The sequence below is a fragment of the Brugia malayi genome (genome assembly GCF_000002995.4).
Source record: "Brugia malayi strain FR3 genome assembly, contig: Bm_v4_Chr3_scaffold_001, whole genome shotgun sequence".
NCBI lineage: Eukaryota > Metazoa > Nematoda > Chromadorea > Rhabditida > Onchocercidae > Brugia > Brugia malayi.
Window position 1 is genome coordinate 1264946 of NW_025062477.1, and position 26488 is coordinate 1291433.

At 30.3% G+C, this 26488-nt stretch overlaps 3 protein-coding genes and 1 non-coding gene across 4 annotated transcripts; 2 read left to right on the plus strand and 2 right to left on the minus strand.

Moving 5' to 3' along the window:
- Positions 1-150: 150 nt before the first annotated feature.
- On the plus strand, positions 151-2596 carry Bma-smd-1 (Uncharacterized protein; the record flags this gene model as incomplete). Its single annotated transcript, XM_001896781.1, has 8 exons — positions 151-244; positions 502-661; positions 933-1162; positions 1307-1491; positions 1689-1787; positions 1870-1988; positions 2161-2290; positions 2546-2596. The coding sequence occupies 8 exons, from the start codon at positions 151-153 to the stop codon at positions 2594-2596; spliced, it is 1068 nt and encodes a 355-aa protein (XP_001896816.1).
- Positions 2597-3832: 1236 nt separating this feature from the next.
- Positions 3833-15492, minus strand: Bm11405 (Uncharacterized protein; the record flags this gene model as incomplete). Its single annotated transcript, XM_043079638.1, has 31 exons — positions 3833-4012; positions 4249-4408; positions 4526-4809; positions 4890-5141; positions 5422-5607; positions 5889-6048; positions 6237-6399; positions 6571-6742; positions 7039-7209; positions 7275-7461; positions 7816-7988; positions 8147-8252; positions 8540-8697; positions 8880-9026; positions 9370-9529; positions 9642-9803; positions 9988-10208; positions 10384-10630; positions 10763-10857; positions 11087-11242; positions 11371-11562; positions 11724-11783; positions 11942-12046; positions 12125-12297; positions 12536-12717; positions 13101-13263; positions 13507-13708; positions 13981-14097; positions 14336-14558; positions 14822-14950; positions 15230-15492. The coding sequence occupies 31 exons, from the start codon at positions 15490-15492 to the stop codon at positions 3833-3835; spliced, it is 5349 nt and encodes a 1782-aa protein (XP_042935572.1).
- A 2135-nt stretch (positions 15493-17627) lies between these two features.
- On the minus strand, positions 17628-17714 carry Bm16767. The gene has a single exon (XR_006228088.1). It is a non-coding gene; the product is annotated as an Unclassified non-coding RNA Bm16767 (non-coding RNA).
- Positions 17715-20628: 2914 nt separating this feature from the next.
- On the plus strand, positions 20629-25915 carry Bma-rskn-2 (Protein kinase domain containing protein; the record flags this gene model as incomplete). The annotated part of the gene is made up of 14 exons (XM_001896778.2): positions 20629-20743; positions 21012-21230; positions 21358-21473; positions 21660-21767; positions 21951-22138; positions 22266-22479; positions 22670-22762; positions 22939-23111; positions 23293-23477; positions 23944-24080; positions 24360-24563; positions 24937-25087; positions 25302-25439; positions 25599-25915. The coding sequence occupies 14 exons, from the start codon at positions 20629-20631 to the stop codon at positions 25913-25915; spliced, it is 2358 nt and encodes a 785-aa protein (XP_001896813.1).
- Between the last annotated feature and the right edge of the window lie 573 nt (positions 25916-26488).

Sequence of the window (26488 nt, forward strand, 5' to 3'; positions counted from 1 at the left end):
ACTGTCTGCAGGCCAAATAAAGCTCATACTGAATAAAGTTAGGTTTCTATATAATACATATATAATAATTATATTTGACGAATTGCAACCGATTGTATGGAGATTATATATCATTAAATGAAAGGATTTTAATAAGTTTGATGTTGTAGCATGTCAACTTCTACTCTGTCTGGTGATTCCATTGATGAAAATGCTTTTGCTATAGAAGATGTATCTGGTGCTATTGAAGATTATTTTTTTGAAGGTTCGGTTTTTGTCTCAAAACACCATTACGACTAAGCTTCAAAAATTATTATGGTTTAGCAAATCTACTTTGAAGCTTAAATGCACGGGACATAATTTTCAAACTTAAGAATTTCGAAGTTGCAAGTTCATTTCTACTATGAAGAAGTGCTTTTAATCAAAAATTCAAAATCATTTATTTAGGCTCATTGTGAAAATTCGATACACTGAGAAATCACGATGATTTCCTATAACTTGAAATGTAGTCATTTTTTATAGGCGCTGAAAAATTACTAGAAATATGGTTTGATAAGAAGCAGGCAGGTGCTACATCCTTGAGAAACATACCATATTCGGAATTAGTTGCTATGTTGGATATCGCCCACTGTCATATTTTACACTCTAAAAGCAATGAGTGTATGGATAGCTATGTTTTGAGGTAGTAAACTGCATAAAAGTTTTTTAAATATTAAAATATTTCATATTTTGCATTAGCTAAAGCATTAAGATTATTGTTGCTCCAGAATGTTTGTTTCTTTAAAATTGATTTGTTTATTAGTTTTCTATCTTACAAAGTTTTTAAAATTAGAAAGTTTAAAAATCAAGCATTATTATTGGCTGATAAAATTTGCGGACACATTGTTGATATGAAACTATCCATAAAAAATGAAAAACTAGATTATAAAAAGTCGAGAAGTCTAAATTTTCAGTGAAAGTAGTATGTTTGTTTCGGATTTCCGCATCGTTTTGAAGACATGTGGTACGACACGGTTACTTCACACATTAAGACGGATTTTACATCTTGCTAAGATATATTGCAATATGGATAATGTTATCAGTGTCTTCTATTCAAGAAAGAACTTTATGCATCCTGAAAGACAGCCTTATCCACATTCCTCGTTTGAAACTGAAGTTGATTATCTTGAGGAACATTTCACAGGTATGTATAGATGATGCTATTTGTTAAATAATTTCAGTGTAACTAATTGATTTTTTTTTTTATTTTTCTTTTTGTTATTTGAGATGAAGAAATGTTTGGTGATATTAATTCCCAATGTTTTGGTCTCGACATTTTTTTCTTCAGGAGGTTCTGCTTATTGTATTGGTCCACAGAGACAGGATTGTTGGTTTTTATATACAATGGTTACTCCACGCGCTGCTTTTACATTTCCGGAACATACACTGGAAATACTTATGAATGGATTACCAGATGATGTTCTTAATGTATTCAGTCCTAGTGTGAGTAAGGATGGGAATGATTGTAGAATGGTATTTATTATTGCTGGTTTTAATTGAATTTAGTTTCCTTTTTTTGATAGAGTCTGGGAAGAATGTGTGATTTTTTGTTCGATGCCTGAAAACGTCTCAATAGTAACTTACTATGTTACATCCTGTTTTATTACATTTGGTATTCTTTTTTTTGGGCTTAATAAATTGATAGAATGTTAAAAATGAATTTTTTACAGAAATCTGCCATCAATACAGTACTACCACCAGGTATTATCGTTCATGAGGAATTGTTCAGTCCATGTGGCTACAGCTTAAATGGATTAATCCCGCATTCAGTAAGTATCAAGTTGAAAAGTGTAAAATTTTTTCCCTAATTTGCGGAGTTTTTGAAACTTACTCAGCATCAACAATTTTTAGGATCATTACATAACGATTCATGTAACACCAGAACCAAATTTCTCATATGTCAGTTTTGAGACGAATCAGAATGCGTTAAATCTGAATGAGCAGATGTTGAAAGTCCTGGAAATATTTAGGTATGTCTTCATTATATATTTTTTGAATATTGTGTTTAAAACTTGAGTGATTTGTGGAGTAATTCAATTCTCAGAAGGTAAAATTGAAATTTCACGGGAGTTTTGTTTTGAATTTTATCTTTGTAAAATGGCTGACTTAATGCTGATCATTTTCTGGAAGTTCTTTTTGCAGGCCAAACAAATTTTTATTGACCATTTTCACCAATGAACTATCAAATGAAGGCAAAGAAGTGCAGAAGAATTTATGGGATCTGAAAATTTGTGGTTGTCGTCGTACGAATTTGCAGTTTCTGGAATTGCCAGTATGATTTGCTTTTATTTGCTTTACATGAAATTTTGCTTGAAAAAGAATATTCTTTACATTATAGCACAATTTTCATGGTTGTGAAAATTTATCGATTATTAAATTTGACCAAAAATCGGCAAAGCTTATTTGATAGTCACATCTCTCGTTTATTTCTAATCTTATCGTAGTTTACGTTCCTCTAATTTTTGTTTTATTGGTTAAAATTGATTAGTATTCAGGATTTATCTCTTTTCATAGTTTATTATTGCAGACTGAAACACTAGTATATGCGCAGTTCGAGCGAATGGAAAATATGAAGTAGGTAAGAAATGGTATTTGACCATCAATAACGACAATTATAGTAATGAATGATAAATAAATATTTGGAATTCTTTATCTTCATTAAACCGGGTTTTCTATTAATTACTGGTTTTATATTCGTAGTATTTCCAATTTTCTTCTTTTAATTTCTTATTTTTATTCTTTTTTCATGAGCTTCTTGTTGAATCCGCTTTTGTTTTCGTTTACGCTTGCTGTAATCCGTTTATTCTTATATTTTTCTTTACTACGGTTATTTCTGAAGAATTTTATTGCCTATCACTTCTGTAAAATAAATAGTTTGAAGAATTGGAAGAGAGAAAAAATGAAGCAAAACAGGCGGGAGAGATTGCTATCAAGTTCAAATTTGCAGTGGGATCGATTCAAAAATACTCAAAATAGTATCAAACTGGATAAATGCTTGCATATACACAACATGCTTTATTATTTTCAAGCTTCTTTGTCAATTATTTGTCTTTATGCTTTTTTCCTAATGAGATAAATACTTTCGAAATAATTAATCGACTTCTGGACATGAAAATGTAAATAGTTTTTCCAAACCATACAAGTATATTGTTTGTAGCGTTCTGAAAGGGAAAATAAAAACCAATAACTGCAATTCCTAAATTATATCAGATTTCCCGGTTAAGGACTCAAGGTTTGGTGTCAAAAAGATAATTCCAATTAAATCGCAAAAGTATTCCAGAAGTTTTGATTGTGTACATGCTAGCCGCACAGGGGTTATCTTCCGCACTTTAGTTTTATTATTAATTTTTTTTCTGTTCGAGAAGTAATGCTCTTTTCAGTCTTGCAAGAATAGCAAAGGGATCAACTGAAAAGAATAACAGTGAAGTGAATTTCAAATGATTAATAGTAGCATCTTTTATGCTGTGAATTTCTTCAAATAATCCCATCCTGTCCTTCCTTTTCAGCTTTAATTAGAAAACCCATGAATGTCACAGTGGATTATATTTGCTACTAATAAAACACACTTAAATAAAATTAGAAAGCATTGATAAATGATAGTAAACAAATAAATAACACAGATACGATAGGAAAAAAAAAACTTTCCTATGTTAAGTGATTTCCTAGAATCACAACGTTAAAATATTGAAATATATCACAACATTAATTACAGCATTAAATCATATTAAATATTGATTTACAACATTAAAATATAAACGGAGGGGGTAATAGTTCATTTGGGAATTTTGGATTCTTCAATGAAATGATTTATAATTCACTCATTTTTAACTTTCACACGATATCGACACCAGCGTATAAGAGTTTCTGGTGATCGCATCAAAAAAACAAGTTTGCCGTATAGACGTGATTCCAAGTAAAACTGACGTTTTTCGCGAACTACATATATGTCATGGAACAGACGTAAAAGGTTCTCACAGTTTGGGATATTTTCGATCTGTAAAGAAGCTTTATAGCTTAAAAATATGAGAGACAAAACAATCAATATTTTTTTTACTGGCTCCAATTATTAGTAAGATGAATACAAAAATTCTATGAATATAAAAAATAGCAAGCCCGATACTGAGTTGAAGATAAAATTCAGGCTGAATTTGAGATTATAAGTTTAATTCATCGCAATTTCGGGTTTTTCAGGTTTTTAATTGAAAAAGCTTAAAAGATGATGAAAAATACCATGGCCTTATGTATTGGCGTTCGTACAATTTCACGAACAAAACGACCAACAACCAGTATAACAGCAACATACATTGCGACCATACCACCTGAACCAACAACAATACTCATCCAAGATGGTATTACTCGATCAACAAATATCACAAACTTCTGATCCCATCTGAAGTGATATATTGATGTAAACTTTCAAAATGACAAACCCTACGTAATTTCTCTTCAAAAAAAAAAAAAAAAAAACAACTTATAGGTTTTAGAAGTTTAGAAAGAGAAAACTTACGTAATACTCCAATAATCACCATGGTATTGCCATGTGCTCATGGAATGAATTCGTTTCAATGCCAAATTAATGGCATCAGCTGGTTGTAAATGGCCATTAGGAGGTGCAAGTAAATATTGAGCAAGTGGAAAACTCATCCTAGCAGTGGTTATGTTGCCATTGATCAAATCAAGAAATATTTTTGATTGCTTTGAAGTTAATGCTGCTGCAAGGATGAATTCATGCGACCGTTGTGTGGAACCAACAGGTCGAAGTAGAGATATTTCGAAGACTATTTGTGTTGTCTAAAATAAAATCATAAAATTTTGACATTTCTAGAGATAGTGTTATTGTATCAGAACTATCAATTCATGTGTAATGATACCTTCAAAGATTGTAATTTCGCTACCAGTTGTTTCTTTCCCGGCAAAGAAATATCCCAATTTTGAAGCGAATCGGGTGTCAAATTAATCAAGAAGACATCTTTGAATGTGTAATCTGAGATGAAAGACAGCGCTCTGCGTTTTATGTCACTTTCCTCCAGATTCGTCAATTCATTAACCAAAGCTTGCATATTATGCGTAGATAAATGCGGCATCGTCTCATCGTTAAATACAGCATCAGTTGAATAGAGAAACTGCATTTTGCAAAATTTTAATCCGCCAAAAATTGAATTCTAATTTCAAATTTGGAACTTTTCATTATATAACAATTCCGTTCCACATTTTGTCAATGGACAATAGTCAATCTTTTTGATACAATTTTACGGATTTATTATCAAACTTCTCTTTCCGTTCAACTCTCTCAATTTTGGAAATTTGATATAGAATTAATTTTTATAAAACCACTTCTGAGAAGTCTGATATTTGATATTTCAAATTTTAAAACTTTCCAAACAATTCCATGAAATATCTCACCGGATAACCCTCTATCGATGCCTTGAAATGAAGACGTTTCGGTGGTGCTCTTGTTCCAAAACTGTTTAAAAATGCAAAAAGCAATATAGGTGCTAGGATGATCACTATCAATATAACTACTGATAAGACACCCTTAAAAAACTTTCCAGACGTTGGCGTCGGTCGACCTTTTCGCGTTGGGAAATACTAAAATTTGAACTTTTTTATACAGAAAAAACTTAAAATAGTTTTCTAATATATGAAAAGATAAAATAATAAAAGTAAAGGTAATTCTTGAAATATTTTGTTTCTATTGCACAATTTTGAAAAATGAAGTTAAACGTTATATAAAATATCGAAAATTAATGGTTTATAAGAACTGCCTGCTAATGTCGCAACTTCAATATTTATATTTCAAAGTATATAACATAACAGAAATATTTATATTTCAAAGTATATAACATTAAAAAAAAACAGAAAAAAACTACATTATCCAGCCAATGATCAAACAATATCCAACAGTGCTGTGCCTCTACTTCGTTGTAATAATTTTCCATTCGAATGAAATCTGCCATTGTCAAAGCCGTCGATGTGAATGTCCAATCCATAACTGTTCGGAGTTCGAAAAGAAATGGTATGTTGAGATAACTAAATCAGTATTTCGTTTTGGATTTGATAATAATATATATATATCGCATATAAATTTAATTAAAATTAACAAAACCTGTAATTTTTTCGCATCATTCTTTAAAACTTTTAGCCAATTCGTTAAATGCAAATTAGGAGTGTTACGGATAGAAGATGATTAAATTCTGAGAGGTGTTATAAAGCCGAACATCTTTAATATAATCAGCCGGAAAATTCCAGAACCACTAGCTAATATATCACGATTCATCACAGATGGATAACCATTTCGCATATGCCACGCACTCATTAGCAAATATGCACTTTTAATGAGATATAATGAAATTGATAATCTATTCCATGTTACCATACTTCCTGCAGAGAGAAAAAAAAAAAAAGCTAATTCTGAGTAAAATCTGAAATGAAAAGAAAAAAAATTAACTAATACATTTGTTTTTGAAATCATCAAAATAGTCAAAGTCTTAAAAAAAAAAAGAACATGTTAAGCCCAATTCAAGCTCTGAATCGAATAAATTTGTAAGTAACCTGTAATAGAGGGAACAAATAAAAATATGACCACATGTAGTAAAACAACGAGAGAGATATAGTAAAAGAAGCGAAATTTCGTTTGCTTAGATAAGTAAAGCCATCGATCGACTATCATAATTACAAATACACAAATTAAAGTATAGGCGAACCATCTTGGTAATCTTGCTACCTGCAAAGGAACCGAAATAAATTACGCAATAACTACTTCCAACAAATATAATTCCCTCTCAGTTTCGCTTTCAGTTCGATTTTACCCTTTAAATATTTCAACATTGCGATGTTTAGTTAGTAGTTGGCATTACTGATGATCTCAAAAATTCACTTCTGAAAAAACCATCTTTTTTACCAGCAAAAAAAAAAAAAAAAAAAAAAAAAAAATCAAAATAGATTAAGGACGAAAAATAAAGAAAGAGGAAAAAACTAGCAGCAATATTGAGCATAAATTAGCAATTACTATACGTTTACCTGCATATCCAGTAGCACATTTCCGGAACCACCTTGTCCTATCATCGAGTAGAAAAAGGATATAAGTATTAGACAGAGCACATCACATCCTACCATCCATGGATACCAATCCATAGACGACTGAGTTTTCTTCATCAGCAACGCTTTGCAGAATTTTTCGCATGACATTGACTAAAGGATTTTTTAAATCTATACAAATCATTCCAAAACACTAATTAAGAAAATAGTAATCGCACCTCACCCATGTTTTCACTGTCTTCTTCCGACACAATATCATCGCCCAAACTCAAGTACTGCTCACGTACTTGAAAATCATTACGCCACATACCAAGTCTTAGCAATTTATATCGATGAAAGAAAACCATCGCAAGTAAAGCTATATCCCAGTATGATCCATTAATATCTGGATCCATTGCCAGCAATCTAATAATATTAAGCATTATTTCAGTGGTTATTATAAATTTAGTCATTTATTGCTTTTTTTTTTTGGTTTGGAAAGTTCTCAACATCGGAAAGTTCAGAAATATGAAGGACATTCAATTGCACTTTATCGAGTAAAGTATTTTGAGACCTACCAAAAAAAAAATGCTGTATATAACCAAATGCCAAAAAGACTATTCTCTAAGATTTTATGCATCTTACATATTACAAAAGACTTTTGCAAAATGTTTTTATTAATGATTACACTACAATCAGTATTGTTGGATACTTGTACCCATTTTTTTATAGCATAACCGACCGGTAAGAAATGAAAAAAAAAAAAGAAAGACAGCATACCTTTGAATACTAAATGGATTATTATCCGAAATGTTTCTTTTACCAATCAAAGCCAAAACTAGCTCGTTGCAAAACAGTAGTCGAAACACGATGAGAAATTGAATGTAGGAAGCAGTTATAAGCCAAAAAGATTTCGGTGGACGTGGAATAGCAAGAACTCCCCAGAAAAATACCTTAAACAAAACTGAATTAGAAAAAGAAAATATATAAAAATAAATCGAATTATAGATTTTAACTGAAATCTGCATAAATGTGCAGTAAACAATGGCTGCACTTTTCTGTAGTACTTGAAACCTCAAAAAAAATGGAACAGAATTCGAAAAAGATAAACCATTAACGGCAGCGGAAAACTGATTAATGATGATTTAGATAAATGTACAATAAGCATTAATATGAAGCAAATAAGTTGTGACTGGGCTATAATCGAATGCGAAAAACTGAAAAATAAAAATTTGAGCCATTCTATCTAAGAAATGAATATATGATTTTATGTTCATACGATTGAAAGAATATAATTTCATATGAAATTATATCAGGAATCTATATATACAACTAAAGCAACCTTTATAAGTGTAGATTTATATGTGTTTATATGTGTAAATCATCTCTTATTATTATCGGTCATTTTGAAAGATTACCGGTCAAATCTGACTTTATCTAGATTATTTCCTTACAATGTAAATGAAATAAGCAACAGAGAAAATGAGAAAATTTTTGAACTGACCAGTAAAGAAATTTAAATGCAGGATGTATAGCGCGATATTCACTTAATGCTTCATTCCAAAGTATGTTTGAAGAAGCTACTGATTGAAAATCTTCGTGAACAACTAGATCTTTATGTAGTTCACGCAATTTATCCTCCGTATCAGCAATTCTTAATCGCTGCAAAAAATGTGTTTCATTTACTAAATATACGAAAAATTATTGCTACTAAAATAGTTTCTAAAGAAGTTACTGAATAGATAAAAGAAAATTCTCTTATTAGGAGACATAAAGAAATAAATTACTACAATAAACAGTCAGTTATTACTCAAGGAAATTTTAATTACTATAACAAACGTTACATCTTTCAAAACTGCTTTAATACGCTTTTTATCTTTATCTAAAACATGCGCCACAAAAGCATCCCCTTTGGAAATTCGATAGAGCCACTCGGGATTATTCAGAAGTTGAAAGATGTGCATCATGGTTACTCTGACGCTATCAAGAACCTAAATAGGCATATTTTTTAATGGACAAGATTTTATTACAGGAATAATACAGCTTATATATGAGTCTACAGTAGTACTAATAGTACTTATACCACTGCATGATTTTTAATTTTTCCATTTTATGAATAAAGTAATACACTTTTAATGAGATTCATCAAAAATTTCAGCAACTGACGATAAATACTTGCGTAATAAGGTAGAAATCTATCTTTGTGCAGTAGAAAAAAGTTCTGAGCATTTGAACAATCTTAGAATATCTTAATGTTCCATTTGTTATTTAGAGAGTAATGCTAATGCTTCAAAACAGCATTAGTTTCATTCAAATTGTTTCGGAAATCATTACCTCAACAGTTTTCTCGACCATAGTAGTAGTATCAAGGTTTTCACGAATGCTTTCTTCAAATTCATGGGAAATTAAGAAAGAAGTTTGTTCCTGTTCAAAATTAATATCAGAATTTGGTAGAGGGAAGAAGCGCTCACTTACTTGGTGATAATATCCCGACCTATAAATAATGAAATAATAAGTGCGAAACAGAACTATAAAGAAATATATTTTTTCAAATATTTTCAAGTAATCTGAGCATTTTCTTCGAATTAGCACGAGTTCCAATTTACCTCTTAATTTCTTCATGAGATTGAGGAGGAGATCCTATCGAAACCGGCGCAAGTTTATCCTCTTCTTCAATCATCATCCAAAGACACCTAACATTACTCTGTAATCGCCGATTATTTTTTTGCGTTTCACGTCGTTTCAATTCCAGAAGTAATTGACCTCCTCTGTAATGCATGAAAGAACAATAACTGCGAGATAAAACTATAAAGAAGTAAAGAAATATATATTGCTGAAGCACTGGTCTATAACTGTAGAATTATGAAGTGAGAGACACGAAAAGTAACTTATAGCACACAAAAACAAAAGAAAATTGATCTAAACTCTTCAAGTTTCTATTTCTAAACAAACCTTGAACCAAGAATACTATCTGCCCTATAATCCATAATGACGAATTGGAAGTACCACGAATTGAACACACGCATTTGATATATAAGAATAACAAAACAGATCACATCATAGATCAGACTTGTTTTTTTGTAATAGCCAGGACATTCGTTAGAAACACAACGAAGTCCAATGACTCGCTCCAGCCAGCATGGAAAAGCAAAACCAAATTTGCAAAACGCATCCTTAAAAAAAATTTCAAATTTTCAAGATAAAAAAGATTAACAGTTCAGTCTTGCGTTTATTTGGGCCAAGCTATTCAGATGTTAAAACATATATTAGACCCAAAGGGTGAAAAGTAACAAACTCAGAAAATTTTTGAAATAGAATTAAAGAAAAAAAAAGAATTCTCGCGCGCACCAAGTATAAAATTTTAACAGCTATGAGGAAAATATTGTAGTAAACGAGGCAATTCCAATAGATAAGAACACTTTTGAATGAATGACAGGCATAAAGCGAAATTCCTTTCCACATAAATAGAAATACTGCGATAATGTAACCGAAACTTAGTATTGTACCATCATTAATACTGCATATTAAGATGATTATCATCGATACCCAATGAGAATACAGAAAGACTGCCGTATGAATGTATGCCAAAAGGTTTCTAAACAGAAGAGGAATTTGAAAAATTAATGAGTTAGTGCTAGGAAGTAAAAAAAAAAAAAGTGAATTTTGAGAAACTGCTAACTTCAAGTTTCAAATATCAAAATTTATAAATTCGAAACAAAACACTTACCCTTTTGTGGATATAAAATCATTGTATAAAGCTGGAATTGGCTGATTGAAATCAGCCTCCGATAACGGCGTATTGTCATCATCAAGATGTTCCTCCTGAATGCAACGTTTCATTTAATTCATGACTATCAGTATTTCTATGAAAATATGTTGAAGTAAAAAGTGTGGAATATTTTGAATTCTTGCACCACTTTTTTAAAGATCTGTTAAACTATATAAGTTTTACAGTTCATTTGCTCCATACTCAATGCAAAAAAGGAAGAAAAAAAAAACTTTTAGTTTCTAAACATATGCATTGAAATGAAAATAAAACTTATATACAAACCTCTCTATTAAAAGCATTCTTCTGTATCAAAATCAAAAAAAGAAAAATGAAATCGGCAATAAATTTTGGAGATGATGATATAGTAAAGGATAAAACAAAGAATTCTTTTACTTCAGCATTCCACTCACTCCAAAAGTAATCGTGGCAATGAGAGAACTGAAAACGTTTTTTTTTTTTTTTTTTTTTTATACAAATATTTAAATCTCTTATACAGATGAAAAATTTCACAGTGAATTAGTTGCATTATTGCAACAATCTGAAATGAAATTAATAGAATTAGCAACCTGATGAGGCAAACCAAGTGTGAATAAATACTCAATTATCAAAACTGTCAATGTCATATTGGTATAAGAAGACCAGACTAATTTCTGCAGCCATCTTCTGCATATCCGCAAAAATGAAACCACTACTAAGAAATAAAGACCGAATATGTCATGATGACAACATGCCAATATTACTCCTACGATCGAGCAAACCTGAATTTTATAACATATTGGAGAAAATTCTGCAAAAATAAAAAACTATCAAATAAGTAATCGAAAAAAAAAAAAAAAAAAAAAAAAACAAGATAACAAATGAGTAATTCTATATTTGCTTTTGAAACATGATAAAAATTTCATTCAAACTTTCCACTCACCTCAACACCAAATTTATACATCCATTTTTTCAAAAGGAATTTTAGCAGAGAAGCTGCATCCTGAAATTTTATCACTCTTAAATAGAAAGGTGAATGATAGAGAGAAGCAATGGAATCTCGATTAGAAACTTTCTTGCATTGAATATAAATAATTTCTTTAGTTGGAAGAATTTTTCTTTCACTGAAAGTGTAAAATTAATTGAAAAAACTCGACTCACTTCTTCAGCATCAGATCTTTGCACTTCGATCAGCCACTTCGACTCCTCCTCCGAAAGTGCACTACGCATAGATATTATTAATAAAAGTATGATTACTGGCCAGGTCTAAAAATGCTGATGAGAAAAAACTGTGAGGCGTAGTCCAATATTATAATTTAGAAATATCTGAAGCTGAACAATAACCTGATTTAGACTGAATCCAAACCACTTAGCTATATTATGGTCTATAATGACTTCATGCCCGGATGTACAATTTTGTGGATATATGTAGATGGGTAAATGAAAGGAATATGTTACAAAAGACATTAACCATTGAACTGAAAGCAGTAGCGTAGTTGCCAAACACGCCAAAGTACCTGGAATGGAATGGAACTTGAATGAATCTAAAATATAACATATGAATTTAAAGCATAGCTGAATTTCTTTTTTAATTCAGTAAAACAAATTAAAGTTCAAATGCTAGGAACTAACTGTCAACATACTCAAATGAATGAATTTTTAAAAGTATAACACTGAAACTTAATAATACTCTATTGACAATATAATTACTCCAGAACTGAAAAGAATCCTAGTACTGAAGTGAAGTATTCTTACATTTCTGCCCAGCAGTGATAAAGATCGTCAGCGATAACATTAGTAAAACAATTCCAGCTATCGATAAATTATAGCCAGCAAAACAGCATAACGATACCGCTATTAAGGTATCATAACTTGTCGCTAATGTACGAGCAAATATAGATGTAGACTTCCTTAGAACATCCATTGAGGTATCAAGACTGAACAATACTTTTTTCAAATTTAACATTTTCAAAATTGCAATTCTCAAGAAATTTTTATAATCGAAATTAAACGAAGTGAAAATCTCAATGAGAATCCAAGGTTTAATACAAGGTTTTAAAAAAAATGATTTAAAACAAAAAATTGAAATTTAGGAAAGGAAACTGTAAAAAATTGCACCCCAGAGAAAAAACTATTAATTTTACTGAAACAAGGAAATAGTACTATAATTTTATACATGGCAGTTCATCAGTCTTAAAGTTTTTTATAGATAAATAGAATTGAACAACCTACCCTTTATTATCTTAAAAAACTTTGAAAACAAAAGTTTAAACTTTGATAGCCGAAGCAAAAAACGGAGACATTTCAGAAAAATGCAAACCTTTTCATGTAAACGAAAATCAGTAGAAACATGAAACAGAAGGGTAACCATACGGCAGATGCTAAAGGCCGAACAGCAGAAGAAAACCACTGATAATTACTGAGCACTAGCCATTCACCATGGATTAAAATATACATATATTGTAAACAAACATATAATATACCTAGAATTCGCTAAAATTATTTGTAAGTTGTAAAATATGATGAACTAAAAAAAAAAAAGAAAGAAAGAAAAACAAGTTGTAATCTGAATTTAGAAAGCAGCAAAAATTTTTATCCTAATTTCGGAAAATATAAAAATAATTGTCTAAAAATGGCACTAAGAAATAAAAAAAACCTCAAGAAAAAAAAGAAATTCTCAATCAGATAAAAAAATGTTATTTAGCCATGAAAAAAAGAAAATTTACATGTAAAAAGGCAAATATAAGGTACGACCCATTCCAGGTGATTAACACTTTCCAGAGAAGCTGCAGTAACAGATGGCCATCGCATTGATGTTGCAGGTGCATTCGGAATTGTTTCTGTTTCTAAGTTTTCAAATGTACTAAATGCTTCTAGGTATCTCCCATCAAAATAACGCATCATGTAAAATGGTATAGAAAGCAACATCTGAAACATTTCCAGATTTATAAAATTATAACTGAAAATGAAGATAATGACGGATGACAGTCATAATCTTGATTCACTATGTACTAAAAGTGACTGAAAGTAAAACCAACCTTTTTTTATGACGAATATAATTATCATACTAAGTAAAAAAAAACTTATCAGTGCTCTACAATGGATATCACAATGTATGAGAAGCTAAAAGTTGGCTGAATTATGCGTCATTGTTTATCAAATGTCAATAGACATCACTGAAAACTTCACAGTTAACATACCTTAATTAGTAAAGGATAGAAAGCAGCAGGTCCTACTCCAGAATGTAACCCCAGTTTTTCAAGCATAATTCCTTGAAAATTCATAAGGCCAGAAATATATTGAAGTAATAATAAAATCTAAAATTTTTTGGTCAGTGAAATTTTAAAATTAATAATTTGATGTAACAAAATCTAGTGGTTAAGGGAAATATTAGGAATCAAACAGATTTTCATTTATAAGCCCCATCAAAACTATGGTGTAATCACAGACAATAATTATAGTCTTTTAATTTCAACAGCTTCCAAAGCACAGATCAAGATTTATTTAAAATCTAAATTTTCGAAAATATAATTGGCCTATAAAAAGTAAACTCACTGAAGCAAATGTTAAAATGAAGGGTGCAGCTGACAGTCGATGACGCTTTTCTCCAATCAGTGAGAATAAAAGCCATGAAGCAAGAATCCATAGAAAATCTAACCATGATGGAAAGAGAAGCGCCCAAAAAATTATTGAAATTGGTGTCAAAAGATATATTTGCTTTAAATCAACCGATTCTACTTGTGATTCGGCCGTATATTCTATCCGTGAAAATGATCTTCTGCAAAAAGTGAGGCGTATTAACATACTAGAGATAACTATTCTATTTCCCGAAGCTAGGAATTGTAACATTTTTATTTTTGAAAGGTTATTTTTGAAAGAATAGGCAATTATACTATGCCAAGTACCATAAAAAGACAGACAAAAAAAGTAGATCCAATTGAAATCTCATTGTTCACTGACCTACGTATATCTCGTACGCTTCGTATAAATCTAATTTTGATACTTTATTATAACAACCAAAAATTAACTGGTTTCATTTACCTTCTGGCCCAAAAGAGTACACTTGCCAAGCAAAGTTCCGTTACAACTCCGACATAAACATTCCAGGAATGCTTTTCACATTCACTGTTAGCATCAGGTGAACAGAAGAAATATGATAATCCTAAGATCCTGTAAGTGATATTTCAGTCAAATTATGCTGTAGAATTTTGGATCATATTAATTATTTTATTGCAGCTATTTAAAAAGGAAAATAAAACAGAATACAAATTTCATTTAAATCAATAAATTTGGTTGTTTCTTTTACAAAATTCTTGCAAATTCGTAACTATAATAGTTGTTAAATTGTCATTTTTAATAATTTACAATGGTTGTTAAAATTGTCACAGAAAGTATGATTAAATTTTGGAATGAAAAATCTTAAGATTGTAAAAAAGAACAAAGATGAACCTTTTGAAAGTAATGCTGAGATTTTTTTGTACATAGGTAATCTGTACAATAATTAGTAAAAATAAATGTAATACTAAACAGATTGCAGCCAAAGTAATAGCACTTGCAATAGGTGTTAACACTCGTCGTATAGCAAATGTTGCATTTAAGAAGAGTGAAAGTATAAAGAGAGTAAGATGAAAGTAACTCTGATTAGATATTGCAGTAAATGCAAGAAGTGCAAGACCCGTTAAGCGTAAACGCAATCCTCCACAGCGATCCATATAAATTCCACGTCAATTGTCACCTTTTCCATAAATTGCAATATTCATAATGCTAAGAAATATAACTATTAATTCATCAAAGAACAAATCAATATTTTTTCTAATAATTTATTATTTTACAAAAATATCATTAAATCCATTGTTATTTCCTATCAATTAATCTTAATATCTTAACATCTAATCTATTTGCATTCTTTTAAATGAAAAATTTCTAAAAATTTCGCGAATCGTTTTTTTTTTTTTTTTTTTACGCAAATTTTTGTCAACTTATCGTTACTGTGATACATTCAAATTAGGGAATAAATCAATGAAGTAATTTTATATGAGATTTCATTACAATAATTAGAGATATCTGTTGAAAATATCCAAATGCTACATAAATTTCATACTTAATTATAAATTATGCAAATGTGCATGTTGCAAGATGATCTATGATCAGGTTGCAGCATGCAGCATGCAACGTGCAACTAACTCACTCAAATAAAGTTTGCAAAATGGTCATTTTCATTGAAAGTTGGCAACTTGCCAGGGAATGCGTTTTGATTTAAATTATTTGAATTTACTTCTTTTTTTTTTTTTTTTAATTATTCTGCAAGTTATCATGAAAAGTGGAAGAAAGACTGTAATATTCTTACATTCTGAACATTTGCGCATACTGCGGAAAAGTCTGAAATTTTCATATCCTCTCTTAAACTTCGTTAAAAAAAAAGAAAGAAAAGAAAAATAATTTCATTTCAGTTAAATTTTTTTTATTCTCATATAATACACCAATAAAAAGACATCGATTGATCATGTTGTTAGTCTTACTTTTTATTCAAAAGTTTATTTTTTTTTTTTTTTTTTTGCGTAACTATTTGCCCACGTCTTTTATTTTTTGCGTGTGCTTCCCTTTACGTTACTCACGTACGTTTATTCAAACTGAAATCACTCTGTTAAAATTCTCAGAATTGCAGTAAATGCTTAATGTTATTGGACGTTTCAGGATTCACCAGTTATTATTTGCTGAGCAAACGTTTTTCATCTATTCTACGCGGAATTTTCTTGCCAATTGGTTAAGTATTAAAAGTATAATTGAAGAAATTTAATTCTTTCACATATTTTCCTGTTTATTTTATGCATTCATTTCGAAGCATTTAATTTTAAAATTACTTTTATGAAGTGCTTAGTGCGTAGGTTGAAGAGAAAGTGAAATTAATTGCATTTCGAACATTTCTGTATTTATCTGTCCTTCCCACTCATTGATGTCCTTCATTAACATTACTTTTTTGGGCTTGGTCCATTCTTTGAAAGTACCCAAGGAAGGATCTTATGTGAAGAATGGACTTTGATTTAAGTCTGAATGTGAGTAAATGCTGTTTAAATTCTAAATTTGCCATGTAATTTAGTCTGTGAATCTTTCCTTTTAAAATATACAAATTTTCGATTAATTTTAATTTGGTAGTAATTTGATGAAACGGAATTTATAGAAGTTGTTTAGACACTTCCATTTTATCTATCTATTTTACGTTTTAATTTTAATCCTTATTATATACTTTTTTATTCTTCCTTTCTTCTGCTGGTTTATTAATTGAGCTTTCCACAGAATTCTAAAATAGTTTTTATTTTATTTTAATTTAGCACTTTGAAATCTTTTAATTTCTTTATAATTCTCTGTTCTATTCATTTACTTTAGATTCACAATAGATCACGAGGAGAAAGAGATGTAAAGGAAGATTAAAATGTATTATTATAAGAGGAAAAGCAAATGTAGCTGAATGCTTATTTGAGAATTCGTTAGATTAAAACTTTAACATTTCTATCTCTGAATTATTTCATTAAATTAAAATGATTGAGAACATTTTTGAAGTTCTAAATTTTAATTGAATGTAGTACAAAAAATATTTATATTAAAGCTAGTTTAAATTTATACTAGCTCATATGAATTCTTTTGGTTTTTTCTTTTTTCACATAATTCAGTTAGCTTAATTATGAATTTCTTCTTAAAATTTCTCTCAATTTTTTTTTTTTTTTTTTTAGCTAGTCTTATAATCAGTAAATAATCATAGTGATTTTGTTAAATCATTGTGCATTATAAATTGAAAATAGATTGATAAATTGTGAAATTTCGCAAAAAAAAAAAAAAGAAAAAAAAGACAAAAACAAAAGAAAAAATTCTTTCAGGAAATGCATCCTGTCTTGTTGTTTTCAATGATGTCTAAAAATGGTTCGTTTCTTCACGCTTTATCAGGTTAGACAATTTTCTGCATTTTAATGATTTTAAATGAATGTACTTACTTAGTCTCAGTTTGCTCGGCTGGCCTCTCTAACTATCTCTATGCTAAGTCCCATCTTTCATCCTTCTTTGTTCCATCTATAATACATAGGCCAGGAAATGTCGCTATATACAGGGCGGTGTTGTGCAGATGTTTGTCAGTGTATGAGGAAAATAAAATAATACTCTGGCGGTCCCTCTCGCATGGTATCATTTGTCGTCCATTTATTACTCTAATCATCGCTTGCATTCATTTTAGTTTTATTTATTTGATTTCTTTCCTTCAAGAACTATCATCTGTTATCCATAATTAAAATTGTTTAATATTTAATAGAATGCTATATACATATACATATTTATATACTTCTTTCTATAATGTTTTCTAAATGTAGTATTCATATCTGTTGTGATTAATATTGATAAAAATGTTGCAAATGCATTATTGTATCTATATATTTAGTTGTTCAATTTTCCTTCATCTTCAATACAAATTAATACAGGTAAGAAGAGGAAGAGGAAGAGGAAGAAGTTGTACCTTTGGTATAGTATGCAGAAATGATTTCTCTCAATTATCAAGCATAAAATTTCATCTAATAATTTATACTGTTCAATAAAAGTTTAGATAATATGAGAATGAATAATTAATGATGTGAATATTATGATAGCTTTTTTTTTTTGCCCTGTAATATGAGAAGTGACGAGTAATTTGAAATGACACATTTTTTGCTATGAAATGAATCATTTTGTCTGTTTGAGAAAGGATTGAATAAGAGTACTAAGCTTCCTGTCATACTATTATCATCCATCCATCCATCCATCCATCCATCTATCTATCTCATAACTAGTCCTTGTTACTAACCAGTTAGCCTACAGTTTATTTCATTTGTAAAATGTCTTTTTCACGGTGAAACCATCTGGTTGCCGTGATCATAGCAATGCATCACTCACTATACCCTTTTTAACGTTTAAATAAAAAAAAAAACAATTTTTCTGTTCTTTACTCTTTTCTGGTTTAGTCCGCTTGAAAAGACATCATTTCCTGTTATGTTATGTTGTCTTACTCTATCATATCAATGTTTAATTTTAAATTCTTATCATATATTTTTATCACATTTTTTGGAAAGAAATGATGGAAAACAATAAATAGTTGGATCAAGATGAATTTTAGATTATTTTTTTTTAACAATTCCCTTTCAACTTTTATGAATTGAGCATTTCTTTTATTCATGTTATCAGTGAGTAATGAGTGTTTTGATATGAAGTACATATGAAGTAGATATTGAATTTTTCCTCATTAAACTTCTCAGGAAATATGGATGGTTGAAAAATTGCTTTTATCGCATATTTTGATAATGCTAAAAGAATCTTCTACTGTCAGGCTGTACTAAAAATTGTACATGTGTGAGACTAAGTTTTGAAGCAAGTTATCAACAAATTGCATTGCTAGTTTGACTACTCATCGATTAAGTTTAGTAGAGGTACTGGAATAGCTTTTTAGGCGATAGATGATATGATATGATATGATATGCAATGATACAGAAGTTGTTCATCGCGAACCATCTTCTGATTACAGGTCAGACCTCTCGATATATTAGGGTTTATTAAAAATCTCGAGATGACATCGAATATGGGCAGAAGAGGAACTAGAAAAGTCGAATTAGGCTGTTGCTAGGGATATCATACAAGACTTGAAATTATTAGAATTACTGATCCAGTTGTGTATCACATCAATTTTGTTCTGTAAGAGGTGAAGAAGATATGTATGAGGTTCTTAATTTTGAAAAAAGAAACACAACGATCGATTTGGATTTACGAACAAAATGATGAAAATGATCGGATGATATGAATGGTATGAAGAGTGATTGAGGATAACAACTAATCGAGAGTCATTGATAATCAGGCTTGTTTACAGTGTTATTATCATATCTGTTTTTTTTTTTTTTATCACTGGGAGTGATGACCAAACAGATAAGAAGCTCACTGAAGAATTATCATCAATGCAGATGACCGAAAGAGATGGGAAAATGATAAATTACAATATCATATTAAGCTAACACGATGAAGAATGAAAATAACTATTTAGTGGCTGAAAGAAAGAAAGAAAGAAACGTTTTCAATATATGAAAAGATTTGAGGTCATAACAGTTTATTAAATGGATTTATGAAACAGTGGTGAAATTACTTGAATTATGAGACTATAAAGAATACTTGAATGGAAAAATTGCACTGATATGAAACTAAAGGATGCCAATTAAAAAAAAAAAAACAAGGCTTAAGAGTGGTACTGTTTTAAGGTTGGATGTCGGATTGCAGAGACATTATGTCACCGATAATTAAACTTGAATGTAAGATAGTGGAGACTTTATTGGAATGAAGTTGAAGTACCAGAAAGTTTATTTCTGAGGCTTGATATATGTTTAAGGAAAATATTGCAAAGATAATCATTGATAGTTAATCATAAATTAGTATCAGTTAATGTTCGTTGTTTTTTCTTTTTGCTGATTAAATGTATTTTTTGTTCTTTTTTTTTTTTCTTTTTGATTTTTAGCTTTGACTGGCAGCTTTGCTAGTATGCATAGAATGTTGAAATGCAATAATTGTTGGCTGTAATATAATTTTAATTATTGTCTTAAAAGGATATCTTTTATGTGCAATTCTGCCATTAATTCTATAACAGTAATATTGTCAACTAAAGGATAGATATAATTAATAATATCAGAAATTACGTCTGTGTAACTTCTGATATTATTATTAATAACTTTCATTACATCTATGCTATCCTACAAAATATTTTGTGGATGTTATTCAGTTTGACTAACCTGAGATTTTTGTATTAATCCTTATTGATGTATTCGATTTTGTAGCCTTTTTTTTTTTTCAGGGAAATGTCACATAATTCAGTGTCAACATCAACGTCCGGATCGATGGAAAGTGATTTATGGGAGGAGGAAAAAGTGAACATGGAGAATTTTATACTCATACGAGTTCTCGGAAAAGGAGGTTTGAACGATTTTCTTTTCTTTTGTAGAATTATGCTAACTTCATCTGTTTTTTTTTTTTCTGCTAATTTTAGAGAATCATATAGATTATGTGATGAAGCCATTAGAATTGTAGAAATTTTTCAGTTTTGAATGACAACATGAATGTTCATTCAGCCACTCTTTGATGCTTAATATTAAGGAGGATTTAATAGAATTCGACTAAGATTTGATTTTATATTTATTATTGATCGAAAAATTTTCCCACATTATCAAAGTTTCTTTTATAGCTTATGGAAAAGTATTTTTGACACGAAAAGTCGGAGGACGTGACCACGGAAAAATCTATGCAATGAAGGTACTGCGTAAAAGTCGTGTTATGACAAAAGCCAAAACACTGCAACATACGCTATCCGAACGTCATGTGCTGGAACGCCTCAAAGGATTGCCATTCCTGGTTGAAATGATCTATGCATTTCAGTCCGATTCAAAACTACACATTGTTATGGGTAGGATTTACAATTATGTAGTCAAAAATGTTGAGGGATTATAAAGAATGGAAAGTATTGTTAATTAATATATCAACCTTTTGTATTTTATATCATATTTTGAGTTTTTAGTTTCTTTATATTGCAGAATTCATCAAAGGTGGTGAATTATTTACTCATTTATGCAATAAAGGATCATTTGATGTGCAGTCAGCAAAATTCTATATTGCTGAATTGGTGGTTGCCATTGATAGTGTTCACAAGGTAAATGTGATTTCTTAGTGTCAATAATACTTTCGAGAACTTTAGTTTACGATTTATAGATTTTCAGTAGAGTTTCAAGTTTTTAGTTCAACATTTTTTAGTCAGTTGATATTATATTATTGGAATTATGATAGAATTTTAACTGAGAATGAATAAGTTACTTAAACCAAGCTACTTTGTTTTCAGCAAAAAGTTGTGTATCGGGACTTAAAACTGGAAAATGTTCTGTTGGATGAAAATGGACATATCAAATTAACAGATTTTGGATTGAGCAAGGAGCTGAAAGATAATGAGGTGAACATTTTTCTTTTCTTGTCGCTTGAAAATTTGTTTTTCATGGATTCCTAGCATTAAGAATTCTCAGTAATTAGAACTGTGATGGAATCAGTCAATTTAATTTTACTTATTTTTCATTGAGCTGTAGTTATTCGACAAACATGTCTAATTTTACTTAAACATTGTTGAAATTTGGTTTAGTTACACAGGGCAAATTCGTACTGTGGTACCATAGAATACATGGCACCAGAAGTAGTAGAACGAACAGCAGAAGGATATGATGAGACAGTGGATTGGTGGAGTCTAGGTGTCATTGCATTTGAATTATTGACAGGATGTTCACCGTTCACAGTTGATGGACATTCAAATACGAGTAGAGATATTGCGAGGTAAAAGTTTTCTTAATTAACAACAACCATCTATAGGTTAACATAAAATAAAAGCTGCAGTGAATACATGCATATGTTAACAAGTTACACGCATATGATAACACTAATTTGATCATATCATTTTCAGAAGAATTCTAACAAAACCTGTACCATTTCCGCGAAACTTTAATAAATTCGCTTTGGATTTCATTAGTCGTTTGTTGGAAAAATCAGCACGATGTCGTTTGGGCAGAAATGGTGTTGATGAAATCAAGAATCATCTTTTTCTTGCTGATATTGATTGGCATCAATGTGAACGGCATGAGTTAGAACCACCAATTGTACCAAAAATTTCAAACGATGTGAGCTTCTCTTTCTGGATTTCATGGTATGTGGTATTATAGTCGAGTAATTGGCACCCTGGCTTTAGCTTCTCAATTTCATAGAGGGAAAATTTTTTGTTACTATACTAATTGTTAGTTTTTATCATATTAGGATTCTCATATAACTTTTTTTCATAAAACGTGATACAGTTATAAATTCAAACTGCAGATAGATGTGACCAATTTCGCTCCAGAGTTCACAAATCAGATGCCAGTCTATTCACCAGCTGATACTCCTCTTGATACGCGCAATCTTTTTCGGGTATTTTTTTTTTTTTTTTTTTTGGTTTTTTCTGCTTGTTATGAGTTTCTAAATACAACTTTTTTGAATAAATGGTTTAAAATTCGGACTTTGGGATAATTTTTTATATGAATAAATTATGAAATTACAGCAGTTAAATTTTCTCTAAAACTGTTGCTTATAGTATAGTCTTCCAGGGTTACTCGTTTGTGTCACCATCAGTAATGTTTGCTAACAATAACATAATTGGTGAGGAATGTTTGGCAGAGGATTTCAGAGCGCTAGTTTCGGTTTCACCTTTCTTTTCTAAGTATAAATTGGATCGCTCAGAAAGTGGTCTTCTTGGAAAAGGATCGTTTTCAATTTGCAGGTAAAAATCGGAATTTATTTTTGGACGAGGCATGCTAAGACTTACTTTTTTCTGAAATCACTAAGATTCGGAAATTTTACGTTTGTCTATATGGACAGTTGGATATTTTAAATATTTCAGATGACAAATTTTATTTTGAATGGCAAAAAAATTGATAAAATTAATTCAATTTATATTCCAGGAAATGTGAGAGGTTATCGGATGGAGTTGTATTTGCTGTGAAAATAGTTTCTCAACGCTTTCAGTCTCAGGCAAGTCGAGAGGCGAGCATTCTCAACTTAGTAGGTGGACATCCAAACATTGTTCGCCTCATTGATGTTCAGTCGGATAGTTTGCATATCTATTTGGTAATGGAATTACTTGAAGGTTTGGTTGAAGTTTTCTGTATAATAATATTTATGAATCATTTTATATTATATCTTTCACAAAGTAAAAATTGTGTAATATAAATTTAAATCGAAAGTACTGCTGCTTAATGCCTTCAACAAGATGACAAATTTGTTTATTAGAAAAATTCCAATCTACAAGTTAATGCTGAAGCTGCAACACATAAGATGTTTTACGCTTTCTTAGTGCATGAAACATTTATGGCTTTCATATTTCATTTCTTTTCGATAAATATAAGATTAAAGGAGCTTTGGTTTTTAGTACGTAATGATTCTATCGGAAAGTTTGAATTAGATCATTCCTAAGCTAAAAATTCATAAACTCTAATTTTGCAGTACTAAATTTCTGTTAGATTTTTGTTACGATTTAAAGCTGAATTGGAAGTTAACATTTGTTTAACATTTATGAAGCTCCTATTTCTTATAAAATAATATTCTTTTTGTAGGCGGAGAATTGCTGACTAGAATTAAAAAAATGGAAACATTTACGGAAGCTCAGGCTGGTAAAATAATGAAGCAGCTCGTATCAGCGGTTTCCTATCTTCACTTTAGAAACGTTGTACATCGTGATTTAAAGCCAGAGGTATCAACTTTTTCAACAACGAATAGTATGGCGTGTGTATGTGTGTGTGTGTGTTACGAATTGAAATGAGTCAGGAACATATTTAGAATTTTTTCTGTCAGATTATCATTTTTTTTTACGATTCAAATTTGAATTTATTCAGTGATTGTATCATTGAGGCAAATCGAGTAGTTGGAGGAATATTTTAAAATTTTTGACCTAAAATGCTTAACACTTTCTGGTTTTATATAACTTTGTGAAATTGTAATGATTTTATTGTCTATAGATGCTTCTTTTCAGAATATTCTTTTTGAGAGCAATGAACCGCAGGCAAAATTGCGTTTAGTCGATTTTGGGTTTGCCCGTCTTCTGCCATCTGCAACAGACAATTTGTTAACTCCCTGCTTCACTTTGCACTATGCGGCACCAGAAGTTCTTGAGAGCGATGATCAATTGCCACAATATAATGAACAGTGTGATCTTTGGAGTCTTGGAGTTATTCTCGTAAGTTATGGTATTTATTCATCTGTTTTTTTTTTTTTTTTTCGTGTGCTGGATATTTTTACTTTTTTGAGTGTAACCATTTGTGGTGGAGATCAGCTTTGTTTTAGGTGCCAAGTATCATTTTATTTTTTGTAGTACGAAAATATTTCAATTTTATTAGTTTATCAGATATTGGAAGGATTTTTTTAATAGTCATGAAAAAAAAAAATGATGTATTCGTAAAAGTCAATTCCATAAAATTGCTAAAGAATCTGCTAACTCTCTATAATGTTTTCATAATTTGAAATTTAAAACTCAGTCGAAGCTAATGTAGAATATTATTATCTTTCATATGACACTATATTTAAACGTATTTGAAAGAATAAAAATTTAGTTCACGATGCTGTGTGGTAACGTACCTTTTCATGCACGTAGCAAATATGAGTCAGCAACCGATATTATGAGACGGATTCGAAATGCTGAATTCTCGTTTGATGCATCCCAGTGGCGTAGTATCAGTACAGAAGCAAAGACTTTAATTACTTGTTAGTTTTGATAGTATTTACATTAGCAAAAGTAGAACTGTACATAATATTTTTTTTTTGCATGTATTGCAAAAGTGATAATACAGTTAGTGATATGCAATAAAATTGCTAACGAATCTGCTAGCAAATTTAGGAAAGAATGTAATATTGAAAATCATCTTCCTTTTCATGTAAATAGTAGTGATTGTTGAAATTTTTGAAATTGATTTTTAAGTGCTGTTAACTGTTGATCCAACAAAGCGTTTATCTTTGGATGAACTACAATGCCACCCATGGTTGCTAAGTGCTGCTGCACAAAATGAAACACCACTTCAGACTCCGACAACACTGTTAAGATCTCAATCCCACACAGGTTTGTTAAATAATTTTTATTTTTTGTTTTTCATAAATGGTGTTGACTGTGATCAAAAGAGCATAAAGTGGCTTTTATTTATCTCTTCTATTTAAATATTCAATTTATAGAGTATTTATAAGGAAATTCAATTTATAGAGTATGTATAAGATTTTTCAGAGGAAACATTTAACGAAACTATCAATGCTTTTCTGAATGCTAACCGTGAGGGATTCCACCTAATGGAAGTTGCTGCAGCTCCACTACTTGTAAAAAGACGTGGCATGAAACGGAAGAGTTTCGGTTCACGTGAACCTTCTCCTGGATTTGAATCGACAACAAATAAGAAAGCAACAGTTACTGGTCCACTTGAAACAGTGCCGGAAGTTGCATCACCGCAACTTTCACGTCCGTCATTATTGTTCTTGCAATCATCAGCCACGGATTATAGGAATTCTAAGTCTCCGACAACTTCCGGCAACAACTCGAGATACTGAAGATTCAACATAGTTTCTTAACTTAAAACTTTAATTATTAGAAGTTTTCTAGATATAGTGTAACTGGTGCGCTGCTTATTAAAATGATAGGGTCAGCACTTATTGATAACATTCCCAAGAGAATGGCATTACAAATTGAAAATGACAAATTGCAACTTAGATCTCAAAGTATGAAGCCCAATAAGTGATTTTAAACTGCGTTTATAGCGTTTTTTTTTAACGTAATGGAATTTTGTAATTATTGTATTATTTCTTATTATATCTATATACTGATGAATTTTTTGGATTACCTTTTTTTTTCTAAGTATCTGATCGATTTTATACTTGCTAAATAGTTCTGGAGACAAACCATTATTATTATCATTTTCTTAAAACAAATTTATGCCTCTTAAAAGTGTAAGATCGATCAGTTACAGAAAAAATTTGTTATACTTCTTGATAATTTCATTGCTTTTCTTCAGGAGCCTAATTTGTCTATAATGTGTCATTTATGGTCAGTATGACAGTTACGGTTCTAGCATTTTTCTTGTTTTCCGTTTTTTTTTTTTTTTGTTCAAACTTTTCACTATTACT